The sequence below is a fragment of the Fundulus heteroclitus genome, unplaced genomic scaffold (assembly GCF_011125445.2).
Source record: "Fundulus heteroclitus isolate FHET01 unplaced genomic scaffold, MU-UCD_Fhet_4.1 scaffold_493, whole genome shotgun sequence".
Classification (NCBI taxonomy): domain Eukaryota; kingdom Metazoa; phylum Chordata; class Actinopteri; order Cyprinodontiformes; family Fundulidae; genus Fundulus; species Fundulus heteroclitus.
Genome location: NW_023396916.1, coordinates 1 through 25,211, shown reverse-complemented (window position 1 = coordinate 25,211; position 25,211 = coordinate 1). Strand labels below are relative to the sequence as shown.

General features: G+C 41.2%; 1 protein-coding gene across 1 annotated transcript; it reads right to left on the bottom strand.

Moving 5' to 3' along the window:
• Window positions 1-4,606: 4,606 nt before the first annotated feature.
• Window positions 4,607-23,619, bottom strand: LOC105938993 (hexokinase-1). The gene is made up of 20 exons (XM_036132369.1): window positions 23,478-23,619; window positions 18,916-19,064; window positions 18,413-18,532; window positions 18,204-18,299; window positions 17,990-18,089; window positions 17,717-17,900; window positions 15,230-15,385; window positions 15,035-15,122; window positions 12,744-12,889; window positions 12,445-12,637; window positions 12,244-12,355; window positions 10,990-11,138; window positions 9,378-9,497; window positions 9,200-9,295; window positions 9,020-9,119; window positions 8,760-8,943; window positions 7,978-8,133; window positions 7,702-7,789; window positions 7,239-7,384; window positions 4,607-5,173 (listed from the first exon to the last, which is right to left on the bottom strand). The coding sequence occupies exons 1-20, from the start codon at window positions 23,617-23,619 to the stop codon at window positions 5,026-5,028; spliced, it is 2,673 nt and encodes an 890-aa protein (XP_035988262.1). The 3' UTR covers window positions 4,607-5,025.
• Between the last annotated feature and the right edge of the window lie 1,592 nt (window positions 23,620-25,211).

The window sequence follows — 25,211 nt, the reverse complement described above, 5'->3', positions numbered from 1 at the left end:
GCAACACACAGGAGTTGGTTCCTCTCCTGTGGAACCAACTCTCAGTTTTGGTCCGTGAGGCAGACACCCCGTCTACTTTTAAGACTAGGCTTAAAACTTTCCTTTTTGACAAAGCTTATATAGTGGCTTAGCTTACCCTGAGCTACCTCTATAGTTATGCTGCTATAGGCTTAGGCTGCTGGAGGACATCGGTGTCTATTTCTCTCACTGCGCCGAGTTCTCCTACTGTTCTCCAATTTGCATCATTTGTTTGTTTTTTTTCCTTCATGGTAGATACACCTGGTCTGCTAGCTGTGACATCATCCAGAGGAGACAGATCATCCGCTATTACAATACAACACAGAAAGGATTCCTGGATCAATGTGTGCTTCTGTGCTTTTGTGCCTCTGCTCTGTCTTTTCTAACCCCCAGTCGGTCGAGGCAGATGAGTGTTCACACTGAGCCTGGTTCTGCTGGAGGTTTTACTCCCTGTTAAAGGGGAGTTTTCCTCTCCACTGTCGCTTCATGCATGTTCAGTATGAGGGATTGCTGCAAAGCCATCAATAATGCACTGTCCACTGTGGCTTTACGCTCTTTCATTAAGGGAGTGAATGCTGTTTGTCAAGACTTAATGCAACCTGCTGGGTTTCCTTAGATAGGAAACTTTTTGACCAATCTGTCCGATGTGATTGAATTTGACTTTGTAAAGTGCTATGAGATGACGTGTTGATTATTGCCGCTATATATATAAAAATTAATTGATATTGGTAATGAACTCATATTGGAGTCAGCTGTGTTGAAGCAAAGACGCATCCAAAAGTTGCAGGACACCGGCCCTCAAGAGTTTGAGACCACTGCTCTATGTGAAAAAGAAATCTCCCCCTAAACCCAATAACTGGTTGTGCCACCCTTGGTGGCAATAAAAGACTTTGACTTGGTCATTCCAAAATCTTCCTGTAGTTTTTTTGGCAGTGTAGAAATTGACTTGCTGGTGTGCTTTAGATGTTCCTGCTGCATAACCCAAGAGTGCTTGGTCTTGAGCTCTAAGAGTTTCTTTAAGGGAGCAGAATTCATGGTTTGATCGATTACAGAAAGCATTCAAGACTCTAAAAGGAGCAAAACAGCCATAGACCATCACACTACCACCACCACTTAAAAGCTATTTTAAATGTTTGTCTCTTTAGTTCACAGAACATTTTTCCAAAAGTGTTGGGTATCATCAGGATGCTTCTGGCAAAATTTTTGCTGTCAGCAGTGCCTTTTTGCCTTGGAACTCTCCCATAGATGCCATTTGCTGTCCTGTCTCTTTCTTATTGGTAAATCTTGAAGTATCCTTAAAGTAGCAATAAGTAATTATGATACCTAGATTCAAATCAAAAACACTGTGTCCATCCCCTTCGGGGAGTGTGGCGCAGGTTGCTAAGAAGACAAGTAAAGATGAGTCAGCCAAAGTAAGTTGTGCAAATATTTTGTCATAGAATACCAAATGCTGAGCTCTGTTTTGGTCACCCTGGGAAATCTCCTACTGGCTCAGGAACCAGGCAATAAACACGGGCCACACACTTACACAAAGTTGTTCCGCACCACATCTCTAGGTTTGAAAGGAGAAAAACTTGACAGACATTGACATTGTTGATGGAGAGGACCGATTGTTTAAAGGGAATGTTGCTCCCATCCCGGGTGACAAATGAGAATGATTTAGGTTCATTGTGCAGTAAATGTCTTACTTATTGCTTCTTTAACTGAGGTTGTTTGTGGCCTCCTGGATGAGTCTTCAATGCTCTCTTGAAATACTTTTGGTAGGCCGGCTACTCCTGGGAAGGTCCACTACTCGCACGTTGTGCCCATTTGTGGATAATGACGCATTGTGGTTTGCTCTAGTCCCAAAGTCTTAGCAATGGCTTTGTAAACCCCTTTCCAGACTGATGTTGTTGATTTTGTTTCTCTTCTGTCTTGAATTTCTCTAGATAAAGATATGAGTTGCTTCTTCAGATCTTTTACCCTACTTCATGCTGTCATGCAGGTTTTATTAAAGGGAGTTCTTGCAATTGAACTTAGCTTCTAAGAGCTGTGGTTAAACAAAGTTAATACTGATTTAAAAAGGGGGGGTAGTTATGTTTTCAAATAGAACCAGGTTGATTTGGATAGCTTTCCCCCTTTATAAATGCAGTTTAACATTTTAAATGAATTCTGTGTCTTCTTCTGGCTTTTCTGTTTGAGGGATCGCGACATCTGTCTCCATCTAACGCTATCTTCGGCATCTCTCACATCCACTACTTTCATCTCCTCCTTCACTATCCATAAATCTATTTTTTAGTCTTCCTCTAGGCCACCTGCATAGTAGATTCAGCCTCAGTATCTTTTTTACCAATGTACTCACTATCCCTCCTCTTTACAGATCCAACTTCAGCACCAATAGCAGCTGTTAACTCGAGTCTCGACCAATCTGGTATGGAGATCATGATTTTGACTCGCATGGTAGCTGTGACAAAATGTTTAACCCAGATGCCCTTCCTGACACAACCCTCTGCATTTATCCTGCTTTGGGGCCAGAGCAAAACGGGACACAGGAACACCGTGTCTCCTTTGAGGCTGCTGTGTTTGATTAACTTTGTGTTATTAAAAATTTTTGATATGAAAAATTAAAGTGTGATTAAATAACCAAAAACAGAAGAAAACTGTAAAAAAGGTAATATATTTTCCCAGCACTATATAATAGGCTGCAGAAATCAGCTGCTGTGGTTTCAGAAAATCCCCATGAGAAGAACAAACCAATACTCTTAGAGCTAAAACACCAAGTTTATAAGATAAGGCACAAAAAAAGATTCTCAACATGCCCGAAAACTGTCTGATTACCATTTATCAGTTATTTTCAGTGATGTTTGTTTATTAAGCAGGTCTAATAATGTGCATTAATGGTTCAATCTTTTTTTGCAATAAAAATAGAGTTTATGATGGTCAGCTTTTAAAAAAGTGAATTGTTGTGCCAAATAATGTCTAAGATAGTAAAGAAAAGTAAATGTCAAAGTGTGATTTGTGACTATGTTTTGATGTTTCAGAATGTTTAATAAAATTATTTGAGCCCTGCACTGGTATTATGTTGTTATTGTAGCCTAGATACAAAAATTATGTTAAATCAATGCCTGGCTGCTCGGACCGGGGCTTCTTGTTTGCTAATAAAATAATAATAATAATAATAATAATAATAATACAACAGACCATTTAGTAATTAGGTGACGCCTGAAGACAATTGATTGCTGTCAACTTTATCAAAAAGGAAAGAAGCTTAATATGTGTGCATGCCATATTTTTTAGGTTTAAAATTTACAAACAATTTATCCTTTTCCTTCCACTTCACAATCAGGCACTACTTTGTGTTGGTCTATCATTTAAAATGCCAATAAAATACCAAATTTAATGAAACTACACTGAAAAATAACTAGGCAAATATATCTGCTTCACATTTACAAAAGCATACAGATAACTAAATATTAAAAGGTCTCTTGTACACTGAAAACTGCAGCTTCTGATCAACACCAGTTCAATTTATTAAGTGACAGATTAAGACAATGTTCAACATATACAGTGTGTTTTGTGGACCAAAGTAAGAAAAAGATCTGGATACCTAGTAGAAGCTGGCCTTCTTTATCCTGGCGGTCTGAAAACAGGAACAGTGACTGAGAACTGGTTTCATAATCCAACAGTAAATCTCATCCATGCTGCACAGTTAAATCTGCTCTACATGAGCACAGAAAACAGAAATAACTCCTCGAATAGTGTCAGATATTTGATTCAATTAGAAAGGACCAGCCTCTACACTGGGAACTGTGTTTAAAAAAAAAATGGCAAATGCTCATTTCTTTTTGATTTTAGTGAAGAAACTATTTGCGAGACGCCAAACAGCCATACAACTTTCCTGAGATTTTAATAAGAGGAAGAAAAAAAAACATTATGGCGCGGCTGTAGTTTATATATATATATATATATATATATATATATATATATATATATATATATATATATATATATATATATATATATATATATATATATATATATATATATATATAGGGATAATACATTCTTCCAAAATGTAATAAATCTTTCCAAAATGTTGGCGCCTGTAACATTCTTGCATTTATACACAGGTTGGCCATCTTTGTTCACCAAGTTAGCACCATGTTCTTGCTGATGGGGACGGCCAGGACTCCTAAAACCCAGCAGCTCTCCTTCTAGCTGCTGCGATTAGTACCAACAGCATGACGCGGTTTACAGTGAGTTAAAGCTAACTCGACGCATTGCAGTCAGAGAGCAGAGCAGACATGCGCAATCAGCAGACACATAAAAATTAAGACTTGTGCGGGCTCCTCTGACGGGGCTCAAGAAAAATAAAGTCAGGGAATATTATCCAGTAGCCCGCTGTGCGCGTTATGTTTGCAACAGCAATATTTCTAAACACAAAAATAATAAATAATCATGCAGAATACACTGCATCATAACTGGGTGAGACTTTAAAAACCTCAAATATTCCCTTCCTTCTCCACACATATATGTATTAAAGTCATCCTGTAAAAATAATAAGACTAGAACGGCAGCAGACAGACATGCTTTGGTCTAAACGGTCTGTTTTTTATGTCCTGGATGTGTCACAAAAGAAACTTTTCTTTTGCAACACAGGAAAACTGACAGACTTGCAGTAGCGGGAGCAATCCCCCAGGGGGAGACAGAGGTGAAACCAGGAGTGGGTAAAATAAAATAAATAATATAATAAAAATACATTTTTATCATATTTATTTACGTATCAAAGCAAATATTTTATCCTTACGATAATGTTGAGCTTTGAAATCACAAAAAATGCATCCCTAAAGAGGCTGGCTGCTGTTAGATCTGGTTGAACTAGAACCTCTGCTGCTAAACTGTCTCAGGCAGACGCAGGGATAAAGAAGCAGCTGGAGTGTGAGGGGGTCGAATGTAATGTCCGTTTCAGAGCAAAGAAGATGACGTGTCCAGGAGGAATGGGGTGAAATAGATTTTTTTTTCTCCTTCTTATTTACTGTTGAGCTCTTCCCTGATCCGGCAGCCCACAGCCGTGATGAGAGCGGCTCCCTTGCCGCTGCCGTCCTCGGACAACAGGAAGTTGACGGTGCACTGAGGGGCCAGTTCGCAGACAGTCTGGTGCATGATCCGGGAGAAACTGCAGGCAGAAACAGGAGATTTGACACAAACTTGGATGAACAGAAGGAAATGAAGTTGGTTTACAATGAAACAGCCTGAAGTCAAGTGGGGGTCAGATTCTGACTCCCTCAACTGGTTCCTTTGAATGTTTGATCAAAAGGCTTTGCTCAACTCTACCTGACTGTGTCATTAATATTACATTAAAATGCAAAATGTATTTATTGATTTACAGATCAGACAACAAATCTCATATTCAGCTCTGACCTTTAAAAACATGACTTGACTTGATCGGCATGTTCCAGAGTGCAGAGGCATGACATTTTACATTCCTGCAGTAATTATTAGCTCACGTAAAGTGCGTTTTTGCAAAAGTTCCTCTGTTCTTCCGTTTTTAACACAGCACAAAATGTACTAAGTTGATTTAAAAAAAAAAAAAAAAAAAAAAACTCGGGCAGAAATGGCAGGTTTAAGTCAGGCTGTTGCTGGAACTCCTTGGCACCGCTAAGGAAGGTGGAAACAGAGCTGAGTATGTGAGGGGATGTAAAGGAACGGGGCCATGTGGCGATAATCACCAGCAATGCTGCTGGTTTTGCTTGTTCCCCGATGTCAGCCTCATTTCTTTATGCACACTTATTATGGGCTGATGCTGCAGCGGCTGACTCGTGAAACAGGCGGCTTCTAAAGATTCTTCTTTATCAACTACAAGACCATATGCAATAAAAAAAAAAAAACTAACTTGGATTGAGTGCAACATCAAAATATCAAGGTTTGCTCTCTTAACATTCCCAGGTGCCAGCATGAAAATCTGCCTCTCGATAATAGAGCCGGCCTTTTTGTTGGACTTTCACTGTCGTTGATTCCCACGCCTGATAAAGATCTCAATGACTAGAAATGCCCAATATTTCAGCCCAAAATCATCATTAGCTTGTGCAAATCACAGTTGCAAAGACCTGCTTGGATGCAATCTTTGGTAGGATATGTTTTCATCGTCCCATATTCACTCTGTGCATATCATTAATATATTTGGCCAGTTGGAGGGACTGTAAATGCAGAGATATGCATTGGATGTATATCCAATGTATAACCTTTTTTGATTGTCTGTTGTCTTTTATGGGTACTCTTAGCCGGAGTGTCCAAAAAGAAATTTCACCACTGTAACGTTTGATGACAACAAAGAAATTTTGAATCTCTAGATGTTTAGGGGCTGAGATGCTAGAGATCACAGAGAATAATGGACACATTTTGTATTTTTGCAATTTTCAGCAATAGTATCCCAGATTCTCCAGATATCATGTATTTACGTAATCAAATATAGAGTAAATTTACAATAACCCATATCAGTATTCAGATGTTCAACCTCTAGACTTGAAAACTGACTAGGAGCTTATCTGCTTAGCTGTGTTTCTCTCACAGGAGGAGCTAGTTCTGCCATTACGTTTTTACTTTTCTTTCCCATAGAAAGGACTAAGTAACTCTTAAGATTATATTCACCAACAATTATGGCACTCCAAACTGTTCTTTGTGATATTGTACACAGTGATATAGTGATGATAACTTGTTCACAATATATTTTCAGCCCTGCTTGAATTAACGACTGCAATTCAGAATATATTTAATGTTAGTCATTTTCTGTCCCAATACTCAGATCTATGCTTGAATGAGACACACTTGTCTTAGAGTAAATCAATGTAGAGTATTGATTTTACTCCTCCATCCCTAAAAGCCCTGCTAATTAGTATGGTAAACCTCTAAATATGCAATTAACGTGGAGAGACGAGAAGCATGGGAAGAACTAATGAGAGTCATATTATTCAGAAAAGCTTCAAAAACCCACTATAAAGAGTGTTATTCCCTCCAAATAAAGCCATTGCCTTTACAACACCTTATTTTTATTCAAAGCTCTTTATTAAAAACATAATAGTGAGATATTGGAACAGCACCATGAAAAAGGTTTCTATGGGAAAATCCAAACTGAGATTGACGAGATGAGAGCCACACTTCCTTTTTGTCACACCAAAAGTAACATGTTCGTATTTGATTAACCTGCCAAAACTAAATGAAAAAGCTGCTTGTATTAAACTTACTGTGGATGTAATTTGTACAGCGTGCCGTCCACTCCCACAGTGATGTTCAGATGCTCCAGTCCGCGGTTCTCTCTTATCTTATCGACGACAGCCGCCATCCCTGCCCCACACAGCTGAGCGGCACGCCGCGACACTGTTCCACAGACCTACCGATACAGAGCCTTATCATCATTGCGACATCCAACAAATTGGACGCAGTCAAAGTTGCCACAGTCTGCAGCACCAGAACATGGATATCATTCATCAAACTTGGAGAACAAACAGGTCTGTTTGCTGCTTTTCCTCCAGCGTGGGCCCAGTCACGCACGTTTCTCTCCAGGCGATAAGGGCTAATAATGAGCTTCTTCGTTACTTTCACAGAATTCACACGCGCTCCAACGAGTTCATGACTGGATTAGCTTGTAGTTTATAATATGTCGTTTGGAATACGTATAATAAGGCTGACGCTTTCTTTTCAACGTACCTCTTTGACAATGATACTGTCATCACAAGTGCTGTCCAGTCCTAAGTGTTGCAGGATGGATCTGACCTGCAGCAAAGCCAGTCTGTCACTGGAGACACAAAACCCTAGGATTAATTCATTCAAATTAACCTGACCCATAAATGTTGAGATTCCAGATTGAAAACATTGTGAAAATAAGAAACAAATTTCTTAATTTTGCTTCCAAACTTCAGCTGGCTTCATTTGCACGGTGAGGTTGCCTCTGGAGGAGACAGAAGCCCAGGACTGGTGTTTTACCTTTCTATCTGCGAGAGGAACTTGGTTTCAAAGATGCCTCTGGTCTTCAGGGTTTCAGAGATCTGTCCTCTGAACAGGAATCCTTTTTTGGTCATGTCTATAAGGATGTTCCTCACGATCTCACCCAGGTACATGCCGCTGCACATCTTCTCATACCTACAACATTGAAACACAAACATCTAGAAAGGCTCCAGGACTGAAAGCATCAAACAGGGTGCCTGCTCTTTTTCCAAATTAAAATTCCAGACTTTTTTAAAACTAATATTTTTTTTCCCCAAGATCCTTATCTTTATGTACTTGTATACTTGTGTGCCTACTGCCTACTTCATTGGTTGAGATTGTACAAACTGTTTATTAGAAATGTTAATTTTTATAGGCTAGTATTCAATGAACAAATGCATTATTCACAATAAATTATGCTTTTACTGATGAAAACATTTCAAAACATGAAAATCACAAGTACATGAATTTCACATCAAACAAGTGTTTGATTCCATTAGGCTAATACAGTACGTGACCAGTTAGTAAAATTATAGTTTTATAGCCTACCTTCCTATTTCTCATTTCAGAATGCCTTTGAGCATACTGTAAAATTCTACCACACATTTTTTTCCCCATAGTTTATTAGGACTTTAACAAAAAATTCAAGACTTTTCAAGGTCTGGAAAACAGTGTTTCAAAATTCCATACTTATTAAGACTTTCAAGACTTGCGCAAGCACCCTGATCAAAGAGTACTTCTGGGAAACATCATGGAAGCATTTCTGTTCTTCTATAAAGCACCTTTGTTTCCCTGGGTTAAGACTGAGTTCATCCACGGTGTTGTCATACTCCGTCCTGAAGTCGTCAAGGCACCCGTTGTCTCCGAAAGCCCCCCACTCCATGTTGACGCACATGCGTCCTTCGTCGCCCTCGACCATCTCGATGTTGCGCATCTCCTCCATGTAGCAGGCGTTGCTGCCGGTTCCTGCAGCCGGAGGCACACTTCAAGCCGCCGCAGCACAGGAGAATGAATCTTTGTCACGTAGAGCGACTGTTCTCACCGGCAATGAGGCCAACCTCACAGGTCGGCTCTTCGTAGGCGCAGGTCATCATGGTTCCCACCGTGTCGTTGACGATGGCCACCACATCCAGGTCAAACTCCTGAGGAAGCAGCCGCGATGATCAAACGCAGCCTTCAACCTACCACTTCAAACCCAACGATGTTTAGCTTCAAATCTTACCTCTCTTCTCTTGATGGCCTCCCTCAGCAGCCCCACCACATCTTCTCCCTCGCAGTCTGTCGCCTTGAAGCCCTTGGTCCAAGTCACCAAGATGCCCTGCACACAATAGCACAGCGTCACGCGCCACTCTGAAGCGTCTGGAAGAGCGTTTTCAAGAGCGCGGCCGCGGCGGACTCACGGCATCCAGACTCGTCTGACGGCACGGGAACGAGAAGGTGAAGCCCAGAGGAAGACGTGCGTTCTTCATCCCCATGTAGTCCAGGAAGTCACTGATGCAGTGCACTATGTGATCAAAAAGCTGCAACAGAAGAACATTATTTAAAATACGCAGCTCTTACTTCCTCCAACTGCTCAATAATATCACATCAGATTTTCAATTCAATGGTTGAAATCTTAACGTAAGCCACAGCTTCTTACACAATAAAACTGACAATAACAGGTCTGAATACACAATGCCATGAAAAGGCATTTGCTCCCATACGGATTTTCCTAAATGTTTCAGAACATAAAACACATCTTAATATCGGACGGATTACTTCAGCAAAGTTTTTAAAAGACTATCATATTTATTTAGGTAAACTATCTGGACCTGGATCTTTGTGTAAAGTGTCTCCCGAACCCAATAACTGGTTGTTCCACCCTTGTGTTGTGGCCAGAGGCTCATAAACTAATGGAGAGGAGAATTCATGAATCCATCGGTTTATGGCAAGTTGTTCGGGTCCTGAAGCAGCAAAGCAGCCTCAGAACATTAAACTACCACCACCGTGTTTGACTAGGTGTTTCTGAAATGCTGTGTTAGCTTAACGCCAAATGTAAAGGGAGGCCCACTTTGGGCTCTTTTTAATTAGCAGTGGTTTTCCCAAAGCTCCAGGACTGTCTGACTAGCCCTTTCTGGACAGACCTTGTCTCTCATTTGTTGTTGAATTTCTCTAGATCTAACTATGATTTGTTGCTTTTTTTAGATTTTTCCCTTTACTTCATGCAGTCAGATAGGATTTACTCAAGTGATTTCTCAGATCAGCAGGTCGGTAATCAGCCCTGGGTGTGGCTAGTAATAAGGATACACGGCGCTAAAATATCGCAAAAAGCCCATTTGATTTAAATATATTTCTCCCTTAATTCATTAAATCGCTATTTGAAAACTACATTCTGTATTTACTCCAATTATATATTTGATTGATATTAAAGTTTGATCTAAAACATTAAATGTGAACAAAAAAAAAAAGCACGCAAAAACCGGCAGAAATCTGTGAACGGGGCGAAAACTTTTTCACAGCGATGTAATTAATATGGTCTATAACTTGTTCACAAATTTTGTTTCAAACGTACCTAAATTGGACTCAATGAATGTCAACAAAAGACTCGACAAAGCTTCCTGCAACAACTAAAGTCCATGAATGTGAGCGATGGGGATAGAACTACTATAAACCCTTAAAAAAGTCCTTAATAGAGCTAAACACAGGGTGGAAAGATTGCAAAACACTCCATCCATTCGGAGATTTACAGCCTTCATCCTAAGGGTGAGGGTGAGGAAAGGATGTAGCAGATTAGCTTTAGCCAGTGCAAATCGGTTAAGTTCAAATCTAAGCTTTAAAGACCGTTAACTTGATCCTAATCTGAACCAATCACCCTCTCTGTGTGCAGATTTTCCTTCCAGCCTTGATCTTTATCTCGAAACCAACAAGCATCCTGCTCCAAGTACCTGGCAAAGTATCTTAATCCCCACCATATAATCTGGTAAACATGAGTTCAAGCTTTTCACCCATACTTTGATCTCCCATGGACCTCACCTCCTCTCCTGTGCCCTGCATCACCTCCAGAGGAATAGCGTAGATCTTGTTGTGCATCTCCACCGATCTCTTCTTCCCAGAACGAATCTTGACCATCAGAACTCGAAAGTTGGTTCCTCCCAAGTCCAAAGCCAGGAAATCCCCATTTTCTGCACGTAGGTAGTAAATGTTAGAATGAATAAGGGGACACCAAAAACAGTTGTGCTAATAACAAAAGCATAAAACATTTCTGCATTAAGAAGCTGAAATTACAACTCGATCACAGAGGCGGTACCCTGTAAGGTTAATGATCTACAGGTGTAATTAGAAGTGAAAAGTTTTTGCATTTTAATGATAAAAAAGTGTAACAGAAGGTCTGAGTGAGGATCATAAATACAAAGGATCAAACTTTAACAAATCACTGTCACAGAGAAAATCTGTAACCTAGGGCTGGACGATATAGAAAAAAGTATATTGATAAAAAAGAAATAATATTGATCAATATCGATGATTATCAACAAATTCCAAACCTATACTTTAAGTGCAGCCCTGGCCTTTTTATGCTGTTGCTTAGCGACCTATTTAAAGATACAGAACACACAAACACTGAATTCAAACTCAACTCTTTATTTAACCAACTTTTTACCAAAACTGCAAGCTTTTAAAAAAGAAAAAAAAAAGAACACGTGCCCTCGGAACTCTTTGAAGGGGGCGGGGCTTGGTCCCTGGGTCTGCGTTTGTGATTGGTTGGGACGATGTACCGACTGTAATATTAACCTACATGGCTAAAAAGGAAGGTAGGAAAACTTTTATTCTATTTAACTTTTTATTGACCCTTTTTTCTATCATCGATATAGATCTATCGATCGATATATATATATTTTTTTCCAATATATTTATTGATTTTTTTGCATTGCATAACAATTCAAAATAGAACATTAACACATAACCCCCCCCCCCACCCCCACATACACACAGACGTAGGCGGAACCTGCAAATTCCACCTATGTACAACTTAGCTTAAGAAATATATACATTTGAAATCAAGTACTCAAATGTAAAAAGGATCCCGCTTAAAAAAAATAATGAAAAAACAAATAAATAAAACATTAAAAAAAAAATACAGAACTTAGGATAAATAAACATTATAAACATATCTCAGACTTTATAATGTTTATTTATCCTAAGTTCTGTATATTGTTATTGAATTATCGCCCAGCCCTACTCTAACCTGAGCAGTTCATAGATGGCGACGCTGTGAGTGAGGAGGGTTACCTGAGCCGTCAGGTGTGCGGCGGACAAACGTCGGCAGCATTTTGACGGTGGCAGCCTCCTGGGTGCTCTTTGAAAGGCCGTTTTGGATCTCTATCCTCATTCTCTTTTTCACCTGCAACAACACAAAAGGTCAGCTGTCTAAACTCTGTCCTGGCCCATGTTGGTGGACTAGGGCACGTTAAGGTGGGGGTCTTTCCTCACCTCCAGCAGCTGCTCGGTCGTCAGGCGGAACTCGGCCAGGGTCTTGGCGATTTGTCGGGTTTGATCGGCGAGTCTGTAGGCCACGGCTGTCACCATGGCGGCACCTTTCCCGCTGCCGCTCTCCGACAGCAGGAACCGGACGTCGCAGTCGGGGACCAAACGCCGGACGGTCTTATGGAGGCGCCGGGCGTATCTTGAAACAGAAAAAAAGGACATTAGCCGGTTTCTGAACAGCCTGTGTTTTAATCCACAGGTGAACGTGCTGTAGATATGGGGGATTTTTAAACCGACACACTCACTGTGGGTGCATCTTGTACAGAGAGCCATCGATGCCCACGGTGGTTCTGAGTCGGGTCACTCCTTTGTTCTCTTTCAGCCTCATCAGGATGCCTGCCAGGGCAGCAGCTACCAGGTTGGCGGAGCGATGAGAGACGATGGCACAAACCTACAGGATCACGGCCGATAAAAGCAGAATATTCATGTAGCAGCTGAGTGTAAAAAGCCTCATAATAAGCCTTTCATTACACACAATTACTTCTTTTTTCTTCAAAATTACAGATGGCACAATTATTTTCAACATTGGTGCTTAAACTAAAACGGATATTTGACTAAATTTCTTTGTAAGCTCTCTGCAGAGGGCCCTGAGTCCTGGACTCGAAGGGCCCTGGTTGATTTTATGACTGGTGAACCCCATTTCTGTAGGCCATATATTTAGAATCATTATCCAGATAAAAGACTTAGTTTTGACTCATGATGTGTTTTATAACAAATGTCATCAGATATTTTGTTTAAAATCTTGTATTTCAAAGAGTTTGTGATCACATGGGCTCCAACGAGGTTCCTAGGGGCTTTGAAGGAGACACAGACTCTGTAATGCCCTTTTCTTACATTACAGCTGATGATGTACATGCTTATTTTTCATAAACAGTACATACTGAGTAGCTTGAAGCATCGCCGTGTAACCTTTAGTTACTATGGGACACTAGACCTGTAACTTCCAGGTTTAGCACCGCTGAAGGCCACTGGCAACGCTGCACAAAATTAAAGAGTCGCCCTCCATTTCTAGAACCTTATAGCAGACCACTTTGGACCAGCAGATTAAGAAATCATCAAGTTACTTGACAAGACCATGTTCACCCCTGTAGATTATACTCAGAGTCTACTATTGATACAGAGAGGGAGAGGAGGAGGCATAGCCAGGAAGAGGAAGAGGGAGCAGGAGGTCCAAGAGCCATGGAAGAGAAGGACGGGGCAGACAACAGGTTCAATCATCTGAATATGAAAGGCTGCAGGACCTTCAACAGAGGAGAAGAGCTGACATGCAGGTTTGTGTTCTACATTTATTGTATTTAGTTATAATAACCATGGCCATGACTAATTTTGACTCTAACACAAGAAAAGTAGAAGTATGTAAGGTTAGCTCTTGTGTTTAAGGGGAGCTCAGACAAGCATAAAACGGCAATCTAGGTCACATGATCTCTAGACACATGACAAATCCGCACCTCTCAAGTTATATAGGTGAGTTTTTGAGAAGGGCAACAAGCACTGAGCATCAGTACACACCAATACTTACACGGTGCTGCTCTAAAGGTGCACAGCCACATTATTTGACTTTTTTTTATTGCTATGTCAGTAGCTCACTCTGGTTGCATACAAAGTTTTTATGAAAGATTATCATGTCCTGCTGCCGTATTAGTTGTTATTTTGGTGTTTTATGCTTTGTTTTTGCTTAGTTTGTTACTAAATAAAGCCCGTTCATGTTTATTTATGATTTTAGCAGAAGTACGTCCTGCGCATGTGCAGCAGGGGTTAAAACAAGGAAGCGGCTAACGGCTATTAGCATCTCCCAGTGAAACAAAGAAAGGTCCAAGATCCAGTGAAAAAAAGTGCAAAAAAATATTATTCCAAGAAATACAGTAATACATACGCTGGAAATACAGTATCAACATTAGTGTTCACTAAAGTGGACGCTAAAGCTGCCCATTGCTCAGACGGCAGAGTTGATTGACGTGAGTAAATGTTCTGATATGAGGCTTTTAAAGTTGCTGTAGATGGGTTTATTTAATTAATAATGGTTGGTCTTTTATATTTGTTAATATATTATATTTGTTTGGCTTAAAAAGGACCATCAAAACACCATCAAGATTATGGAAGCTTGGTGTGTATAACCTTATTTTATCATGATGGTCTTTTTTAAAGCATATTAGATTAGATAAGATTAAATTTTATTGTCATTACACAGGTACAAGTACAGGGCAACGAAATGCAGTTTAGGTCTAACCAGAAGTGCAATAGCAGCAAGTGCAGGATAAATAATGGTTCCATAAGTACAGGGCCTGGATATGTACTGAATAAATATAGAGATGAATACTATTATAAAACAGAATTTTACTGATAGATTTGTCCAATGAATTTAATATATAGGTAGTATTGTGAACTACATTTACAGCTGGATATGTACCGAATATAATATACAGGTGGATATTACTATGAATAGAGCGTCATGGTATATTACGTGGCTATATGCCTTTAAATCACATCTTATAAAATTATATTATCCAAGCTGTATTTTTTGTTGAAGAATACACACATGTTGCACAGCGACGCAGTCCTCCGCCGAGGGTTCCACACCAAGTCGACTTAAAATATCTTTTGCCTTGCTTAAGCCTTCCTTGCTCCTAAACAAAAGAAAATGTTAACAGGAAATTTAAGATGAAAGTCTTTGTCATAAACACAGGATAAAAACAGGTATATTTTAGAAAGCTACTTATCGGGTGAAACTTACTTCTCTATTGCTGAGACGTGTTTGGTCTCAAATGTCCCCTTAGTAAGAAGCTCGGGGGTGATTCTCCCCTCAAACAGCAGTCCCTCTCGGGCCATCTTAACCAGGATGAGACGAACCAGCTCCCCCATGTACATCCCGCTGACCATCTTCTCAAAACTGTAGGAGACATTCGAGGAAAAATACCATTTATCAATACGTACAGCGTCTTGAAAAGCTCTTCATAATTGTTCAGTTTTTCATATTTTGTCAAGCGACAAACTTCTATGTGTTTTAAAGCGTGTTATGTGTAATCCACCTTCCTTATCATATTTGCTATGTCTCCAACAAGACTCAATGTAAAATGCTAATTAGATTTTTTTTTTTATGAATTTCTATGATAAATATTCCTCATGTCCCTCTTTAACAAAGGCCAGGCTTTTTCTGCCGACAGATTCTCTTGGTTGCTTCTCTAATTAATGCTACCCTCTTGGTAGGCTTGTAGTCGCACCAGAATTTTTCCACTTGCAAATGATTGATTGACATCTCAACCTCTGTGAGATGTTCAAAGCATGACGTACGGTTTTATAACCTAACCCTGCTTTAAACTTCCTCGCTTCTTGATCCCTGACCTGTCGCTGTGTTCCTTGATCTTCATAACGCTGATCTTCTATAACAAACCTCTGAGGCTTTCTCAGGACTGCTCGATTTATACTGACATCACACTCAGGTTAGGTGACTTCAGAGGGCAGCTGTTTGGACTGGATTTTATTTAGCGGCATCATAGTAAAGAGAACTGAAGACACACGCATGCCACATTTTTTAGATTTTTGAAAACCCTGAGAAAGCATGCATCGTTTTCCCTATACTATATCCCTATTACTATACAGTTAAGCTCTACTTCCAGCTGGAATGTCACATAACCCCCCCCCCAAAATACACCTATGTTTGTGGTTCTAAGGTAGAGATTCCCAAACTGTGGTGGTGCGCGCACCCTGGGGGTGCGCAAGCTGAAATCTGTAATGGCGGTTTCACAATGTTTTTTCCCCACACCATAAAGACGTGTAAATAAACATTTCCTTTGTGGAAACTAAAGTCAAAACAGGAAATTTAATAAATAAATAAAATTTTTGACATTAAAATACGTTTATTTTAAAAAGTCTTGTTCTACACTTCATTTTAATATGAATTTATCTTCTTTTACGCATTGTGCTTCAATGCGTAGAAGAAGCAGCTTGTGCCCTCTACTTCATACATTCTTGCAAATATGCTCAGTTGGCTGAAACCAGGGAATCGGAGGCAAGAGACAAGTGAATTGCAAACCAATGACAAATGTCTCTCCAACTCGTTCCTCGCTTCACGTCGTGTACGTCAGGGACAATTGAATTCGGGCCGAAAGTTTTTACAAGCTTAAACTGAGCGACACAGTCTCTCTTTCGATGTTGCGGTGACTCTGAACCTCTACCAGCACTGATGCTGCTGTGTGTGACTATGGTCACACACAGCAGCGTCATAGTAAAGCAGCATCATAGTAAAGAGAACTGAAGATACACGCATGCCACATTTTTTTAGATTTTTGAAAACCCTGAGAAAGCATGCATCCTTTTCCCTTTACTGTACAGTTAAGCTCTACTTCCAGCTGGAATGTCACATAAACCCCCCAAAATACACTATGTTTGTGGTTCTAAGGCAGGGATTCCCAAACTGTGGTGCACGCGCTGTGTGTGACTATGGTCACACACAGCGCTGCAATACGTTTTATTGTAAGTCAGACAGGCGCAGTTCATTTTACAGATGCGGTTTTAGCGCATATTCAAACAGGGACAAAACCGCGGTGGGGCTGAGGTGTGTTGTCATGGGCGTGTTTACCTGCTGAATGTAGCCGCTGTAGTTTTTATTTCTCTGATTAATAACATATTTATGGAGCGCTCTATTATTCTTGGTAAGAGCAGCGATGCGAGACGACAGAGAGAGCGAAACGATGGTTTAAGAGGAAGAGAGGAGCGAGAACCGAAGTGGAGAGAGAGAGAGACGAGAGCAAAGGCCTTGAAATGACATGATTTCTCTGCGTCTCCTCTCTTCTCTCTCTCTCTCTCATCTCTCCTCCTTCTTCTCTCTCTCTCTCGCTATTCTCCTCTCTCTTTCCAGGCTGAGCCACCTGCAAAAGCCTCAGGATTCTGTGTGGTTTTGCAACTTTATTCAGTTAATTCCAACTATGTTCCAATTTATTCCACAACTTTTGTTATGATGGTTGAATTGATTGTAACTGCACCAGAATTTTTTTATTTTTTTTTTGGGGGGGGGGGGGGGGGGGGGGGGCGTGCGTCAGCCGTTGGGACACTGAAGGGGTGCGTGGCTAAAAAGTTTGGGAACCCTGTTCTAACGTGACCCAATGTGAAAAATGTCAAGACGTTTATATATACTGCTACCCTTCTCGTTCTTTCATTTTGACATAAATTGCTGGGTGACTAACGACCATCGTGTCTACATCTTGGCGGAGGCTTAACTCACAGCTGGTTGCCCGGGTTGAGGGAACCTCTGTCTATCTCTCGGTCAAACTCGGTCCTGAGGTCCTCTAGCCTGCCGTCGTCTCCGAACGCCCCCCACTCGGTGTTCACGCACATCCGGCCCTCGTCTCCCTCCACCAGGTCGATGTGACGCAGCTCCTCCATGTAGCAGGCGTTGGTACCCGTCCCTACAGTCACAGAAACAGGGCAGACGCTTGCGCTTTAACCCGCTGTGACCAACGTGCCTCACCCTGCTGCTGTTTCGACGGAGCCCCACCTATGATGATGCCAACTTCGCAGCGCTGGTCATCGAAGCCACAGGTCATCATTGTCCCCACGGTATCGTTCACTACTGCCATGATGTCGGCCTCGTAGTCCTGAAATGAATAAAAGCCCCACACCGGTCAGTTTTCCCCGGCTCATGTTGGATGTTATCAGCATTCTGCGTCCTCGCTCTGACTGGAACCATTAGGACGGATTGCGTCACTCACGCCTCGTTTCTCAATGGCTTTGTTGAGCAGCTGGACGACGTCCATCCCTTCCACCCCGCTGGCTTTGAAGCGTTTTGTCCACGTTATCAGATAGCCCTGCAGAAAATGCAAGAGAAAGGTTGTAGATTTGGTTGAACTTAGACGGCAGCATGTTTCATATCTGCAGTCTGGCCTCAGCTGCAGTCTCCGCACCTTTAAAAGGCGCTTACCTCGTCCAGTTTGGACTGCTGGCAGGGGAAGGAGAAGGTGAAACCAACTGGGAGCCTCTTGTCTTTGATGTCGTGCTTCTCCATGAAGTCGCCGAGACACTCGGCCACATGGTCGAACAGCTGGCGGAGAGGAGAGGAGAGAAAAAGGAAGTGAGGAAGAGCGGACGGGAACACTGCAAAAATGGATCTAAAAATAAGTAAAATGTTCTTAAAATTAGTGCATTTGTCCTTGATTTGAGCAGGTAAATAAGATTATCTGCCAATGGAATGAGTATTTTGACCCTTAAAATAAGATAATTAGACATCCTGCACTTGAAATAAGATGATTGAGATGAATTGTTCCCATTTTAAGTGCAAAAATCTAATTCCATTGGCAAATCATCTTATTTACCTACTCAATTTAAGGACAAATACACTCATTTTAAAAACATTTTACTTATTTTTAGTTCCGTTTTCTGCAGTGAAGCTGGCATGGTGTTCCCGCACTTCCGAGATAAACTCACTCTGGTCCCGCTGCCGTGAATGATGTCCTCTGGCGTGTCGTAGACTTCGCTCTCCATCTGAACGGTCTGCTTCTTCTCGTGGCTCACCTTGACGCGGAGGATCCTGAAGTTACTGCCTCCCAGATCCAAAGCGATGAAATCTCCCTTCTCTGTCATGGCAGAGGCGATGGGGAGACAGAAAGAAGTGGAAAGAGGAGCAAAGGATATTGGCAAGGGATTACGCTGCATGAAAATATGTACAGTGTTTGCAAAAGTATTCCCTCCCCTTGAACCATTTCACGCTGTCCGGTTAAAACCAAGTTGACTAAACCTATATCTATTCTCTTCAGATTTTATTATTATTAATATAGTTTTTAACCTTCTATTGAAGCTCTGTGGTTAGGGCTACCATCCTGCTAGAAGGGGAACCTCCTCCCCAGTCTCAAGTGTTCTGGAGCTCTCTATCGGGTTTTTCTTCCAGAGCCACTCCGCTGAAATTTACTGCAATTTACTGTGATTTTTCAAGCTGTATGCAAACGAAATTTCGTTCTGTATTCACTTTGTGCATACAAAATGACAAATAAAGTTGTCTAAGTCTAAGTCTCATCTCTCCATCTAACCGACCAGCCTACCTGCCGCTTCAAAGCCTCCTCACAACATTTGAGCTAGAAGGTTGGACTGAAATAAATGAGCACTAGAACATGCTGATTAAGAGTTACTGTGTGGCAAATACCCTCCTTCAAAGAAGTGAAGGTCATGCCTTATTAAAATATTTATTTATATTTATCTTTATCTGTAACGATTTAAGTCGTGCAATGTTTGTCATAAAGTAACAGAAAAAAATAACACAGAACTGGTTTATGCTTTGTTGTTGGATTACCTTCTATTACAGACAGTGTGACATTCCTGTTTCTTCATGTGCAGACATGCTTATGGAAAACTTACAGCTTTGCTTTTAGACTATTCAGTCCTCGAACAGTATCCTAAATTACTTCCCTAATGGTGAACATAACCAGGAGCTTTATGGCAGACTTTTATCACCTGCTCTACAGCTTATCAAGGAGGAGGAGTTTCCTGTTTACTATTTAAGGACGTTCACATTTCTTTAAAATCTCTTTGATCAAAAAATGTGCCGTGACCAAGAGTCCAACAGCGAGGCAGTTTAATTAATTTAGACTAAAAATGGATTATTACCATCAACGATCATAGTTATAGGAATCTACTAACAAGTCTGCAAGGGAGCAAGGTGACCTTTTTTCCCTGATCACAAAAACCCAAGGGCGTATGGAGGTCATACTAGGACTATGACTTCTTTATAGGAAGATAAACCTGTAGATATAAAGAAATGGCTCACAAAGTAATCATCATTGACTCAGGCAGGCAAACAAGGTATAAACATGATATTATGCCACCCCACTGGAAAAAACGCCACATTATTCAGCCAAGTGTGAACCGTGTTGGACTGTGTAAAATACATAGAAGCACTGAAGTTGCCCTCAGAGTGAGTTTTTACCAGTACACATTTTAACAAGGCACGTGGCGTTTAACCTTTCTCTTTCAGAATAATGCTACTATGTAAGGGTTTATAGCCTTTGGATAAGATAAACTGCAGAGAGTTGCTGCTTATCAGAACCTGTCGGTAGGAGGCAGGTGTGTGTGGGGGCGTCCAGATCAGATGCCCAAACCACCTCAAATGGCTCCTTTCGATGCAGAGAAGCAGCTGCTCTACTCCAAGCTCCCCCCCTGGACCTCTACAGCTGAGCCCCCCCCCCCCCGGACCTCTACAGCTGAGCCCCCCCCCCCCCCCCCCCCCCTACGGAGGAAGGTCATTTCGGATACTTGTATCTCGGATCTCGTTCTGTCATGATCCACACCTCGTGACCGTAGGTGGGGGTCGGACCGGCTGTTTTTCTCCACAGCAGACCAGAGCAGCGCCCGCATTACTGCAGATGCAGCCCAGATCTGTCGAGGGGGGCTCTGAGCGGACAGATACGTGCAGAGCTCCATTTTTATGACAGCACACAAGGAGTCCCACTATAAACTGTTCGGTGAGAAGAAGTCTTCACATCAAACTGTTTTATATCCGACACCGAGCTGATTTACTGAGCTGCTCCAAGCAGGCAAGGACCCCCGGCGTCACTGCGCCTCTCTGTGCCGCGTTGACAGGCGTGCGGTGCCTGCTGGAGAAGAAACTTCAGGTCCTCAACTAGCTAACTGAACATGGTACCATCAATTCCCCCGCTTCGTCCCAGTGGGAGAAAGTGTGGGGAAATGAAGGACTTTCTCAACCAGCTGCTTCAGCAGCAAACCGCTCCCTTGAACGCTGGAGATCATGGCCCGAAGAAATCGACAGAACCACATCATCTACAAAAACCAAAAATGACATCATGGGGTTCACAAACCTTGAGGAACATGGTTGTAAGCCTTCTCCTGATCCAAAGAACACATGTAGACCAGAGAAGCATACTCCTATGAACCCTTCAGCAATTCCACAAGGCTAAAGATCTGCTCCAAGGCTAAAGGCCTGGACCAGATCTTTAGCCTTGGAGCCGAGGTTCAGCAATCAGTCAGAGCCTCGTCTCCAACGCCACAGAGTAGGCTTTCCCCGGGAGGCCGAGAAGTGCATTTCCAAAACTGGTTCGGCAGTTTGATCAAAAAATAGCAGCTTTAATATTCAGACGTACTGTCCCCCCCCCCCCACAATACCTATACGGTAGTTTTAAAAGACTGCTTAAAACACTGAATAAGTTGGGAGAAAAACATAAGTTAACTTATCTAATTAGTCTTATTAGGAGTTTTGTTGATAAATCAACAGATCATAAAAAAGGTAAGTGTGTGACATGGCAGTGCCTTAACCACACTGGGTGCAGATAATTCAATTCAATCTTATTTATATAGCGCCAATTCATGAAACATGTCATCTCAAGGCACTTTACAAAGTCAAATTCAATCATATTATACAGATTGGTCAAAGATTTCCTATATAAGGGAACCCAGTTGATTGTATCAAAGTCCCGACAAGCAGCATTCACTCCTGAAGAAGCGTAGAGCTACAGGGAGAGTCATCTATACAGAAAGATAATGGTGTCGATACTGTAAATGGTGTAAATGGTCGTTTCAAAAACCCTTCCAGCCTTTTCTGAATCAGTCAAAAGACGTCTGAACAAGGCCATGCTGTGTACATACAAACAACTAATGTTCAAAGTTTTGACTAAGATAGGCCTTTACAGACTGAGATTACTAGAGCAACATTACCAACTTGCTATGCAATAGTTTTTAAACGTGTCTCTGTTGGGTTCCTTCACTTCTCCAACAGAGATTCAAGTGTGTCTGATACGTTCGAGTAGTTTTACCCACAACTGTGTATTATACAGAACAGCTCCATGATTACAGTGGCTGTAATCACAGGATATTAAAGCAATCTGGCATGACGATGTGGATGGAGAGGAGTTGACCTCACAGTATTGATCATAAAACACAATCCATCATGCCTGTGAGCAAAAAAAAATAAAACAATAGAGAGCAGTAATATTTGTTTCATTCCAATATCTTCCAACAGAATATGATATAATGTAGATTTCCGAATGTTAAAACTGTATGGTGCACTTTTCTTTTTGTCCCATTGTATCCAATGAATATTTGTGTATTTTGGGGGGATTTAAAATGAGAAACCAAAAGTATTGCAATCTATAAAAAAAAAAGACTGACATTTTTGACCATTCAGCTTTGCAAAATAAAATGATGGAACAACTTCTAAATATTAAGGGAGCATTCCTTCTTTATGTTTTAACTTAAACTAGATTTCTTAGCAGAATAGCCAATCTTGTGATAAAACAATTGCTAGGCAACATCTTTTTTTTTGTGCCAATGCTGTTATAATAGTGAGATTGTGGGTTGTATACTGTATCTCATGATATTTTAAACCATTAAATTAATCTCTCCTTGTCCATTTTGAACTATTTCCCCACCAGAAATGGCGCTGCACTACAACCACAGAAGAATTACCCAAGCAGCAAAGAGGAGCAGCTACAAATCGCAGAATGCAGTCCATGTATGTTTTATGCAGGAGCGTTAACAATCCTGAACAAAACAGGTTCAGAAAGGATTTCTAGTCGTTGGAGAATCATCTGCCGACCAGATGTGCTTGGTGTGTCTAAGATATAATTTACAAAAAATAAAATAAAAATGCATGTTTTCATTAACTTCAAAATGATGCTCTAAACCAAGATTGTCAAACTCCAGTCCCTCCGGGCCGGTGTCCTGAAACTTTGACATCTGCCCTCGGTCCAGCACACCTGAATCATGGCTGGATTACCTCCTCACTATGCAGTCAAGCGTTGACGCAGAAAAACATCTAAAAGTTGCAGGACACCGGGTCTTGAGGACTGGAGTATGACACCTTTGGTCTTCTAAACCATAAAATCCCAATAAAAGTACACAGACTAAAACCCATTGACTGGACCAGAATAGAGCACATCTACTCAACAAAACACTAACTTCAAACAGGGTGCAAGCATTTTATTCTGTAAGTAGAGAATATGAAAAAGATGCCTGTGTAGAAATTTGATCTCGGATGAACTGACCTGTTCCGTCCGGGATCGAGCGCACAAACGTCGGCAGCATCTTCAGGGAGGCGGTGGCGTTGGTGTCGCTGCCCAGCCCACTGGCCAGCTCCCTTCTAAAGCGCTTGGTGATGTCCAGCAGCGTCTCATCCGAAAAGCGCATGGAGTACAGGTACTTATCAATCTGAAAACCAGAAAAATCAGAAAAACCTCATTTTACTATTAATCTTAATTAGAATTTCAATTTCATTCAATGCACCACATTATTGCACTCCTTTGTTGCAACATTTCACAATGAGCAGAAAGCCCAGGATGTGCCAAACAGTCATGTCAGCATGACCAGGAAGGAGATTCTTTATAAACTGTGGGAAAGGTTGGGCACATATCAACGATCAGCAACAGATAATGCAATTCAAATCTTTTTTCTGATAACTAATAGCCCGCACTCAGCTGATAAAGAGCCATAATGCAACTATCACGGTGTCTGGAAGTTATAAAGCTGTGCTGCTGAGCCCGCCCACTCCCGGGGTAAGGCTCTGGTCCTCGTCAGAGCTGTCTGGACTTTTAAGGAACAGGGTGTTGAAAAATTTGGGTGAACCTCTGTTTTAGGTCACGCGCTGCAGTGACGCACCGGGCCGCTTTATGATACAAGCGTGACAAATGAAAATAAGAGCATTACGGCTGTAAAAAAAAAAAACTGCTTTAGCTCCACCATCGTCATCGTCTAGCACTCACACACAGCTGATGTCTGTATGCGCTGGGGTTCCATTGGCCTGGTAGCTACTAATGTTACGCACTGTCGGAAAAAAAACCACAGAGTCAAATGGGAATGTTGAAAGTTCCTGTTTCAAGATTTACACATTAACCATTTCCTGTAACAACACGGTCTTCAAGACAAGGCCTCAGAGGGCGTAAAAGGATTAACAGGAAAGACTTTGTATCTTCTCAGGAACCTTTTATAGGTCAGAAAGCAGGTTTTCAAAGGGCCAGTTTAGCCTTTCTGGCTCCATAAGCGTCCATAAGGCCGAAACAACCTGACAGAGAGATGAAAGAAGACACGAGGGGAAATGTTTCATTCTGACGACTGCTTCATCTCCGGGTTATAAAAGGTTCAATCGACACATCTTAATTATAATGGATGAACAAGCAGGATAGTTGCATTCATTAAAATCAACATCCTGTCACCAATTATACTGGAGGTGTTAGATTCCTCATATAAGCCCTAAATACGGAGTCTGCCACAAACCTTGGGGCGGACAGAGAAACCAAGGCAAATTGAAACCTCTGACTTCCATAAACGGTAAATATATAATATGCCATTACTTTTTAAAGGCATGCTCAAGGTTATATTTTAAATGTCAAGCCCTATGTTTGCTTTACGACCGCTGATGCATTAAAAACAAAAACATCTTCTCATTTAAACCAGAATAAAACCCACAGCCCACTGACTCTATACATATATAAAGTCCAGAGAAGCACACAAAATCCAACTAAATAGCCATTTCTATACGTCCAAACGACAACATTAAATCAATCAAAACTGAATGAAAGATTTTATAAACTCAAAATCTGTGGGATGATCTGAAGAACGCTCTGGACAGGAGACGCACCTGATATCTGACAAATTTGGAGTTTTAAAAGTAAATAATGCTTATTTAGGGTAGAGGTCATGGTAAAAAAATGAAATCTTGGTCTTATCTTCGTACACAAAACAGACCTGGCATTTATTAAGAAGGTGCAGATGTTTTATATCTA

What these genes read in the sequence shown, in the direction of transcription:
- LOC105938993 (XM_036132369.1), bottom strand. Translation starts at nt 23,619, where the DNA reads ATGCGCTTTTCGGATGAGACGCTGCTGGACATCACCAAGCGCTTTAGA. An exon ending in CTCGATCCCGGACGGAACAG is followed by an intron (nt 19,065 to 23,477) that starts GTCAGTTCATCC and finishes CTGCCATGACAG; the next exon opens with AGAAGGGAGATTTCATCGCT. An exon ending in ACAGTATCATTGTCAAAGAG is followed by an intron (nt 7,385 to 7,701) that starts GTACGTTGAAAA and finishes CTGTATCGGTAG; the next exon opens with GTCTGTGGAACAGTGTCGCG.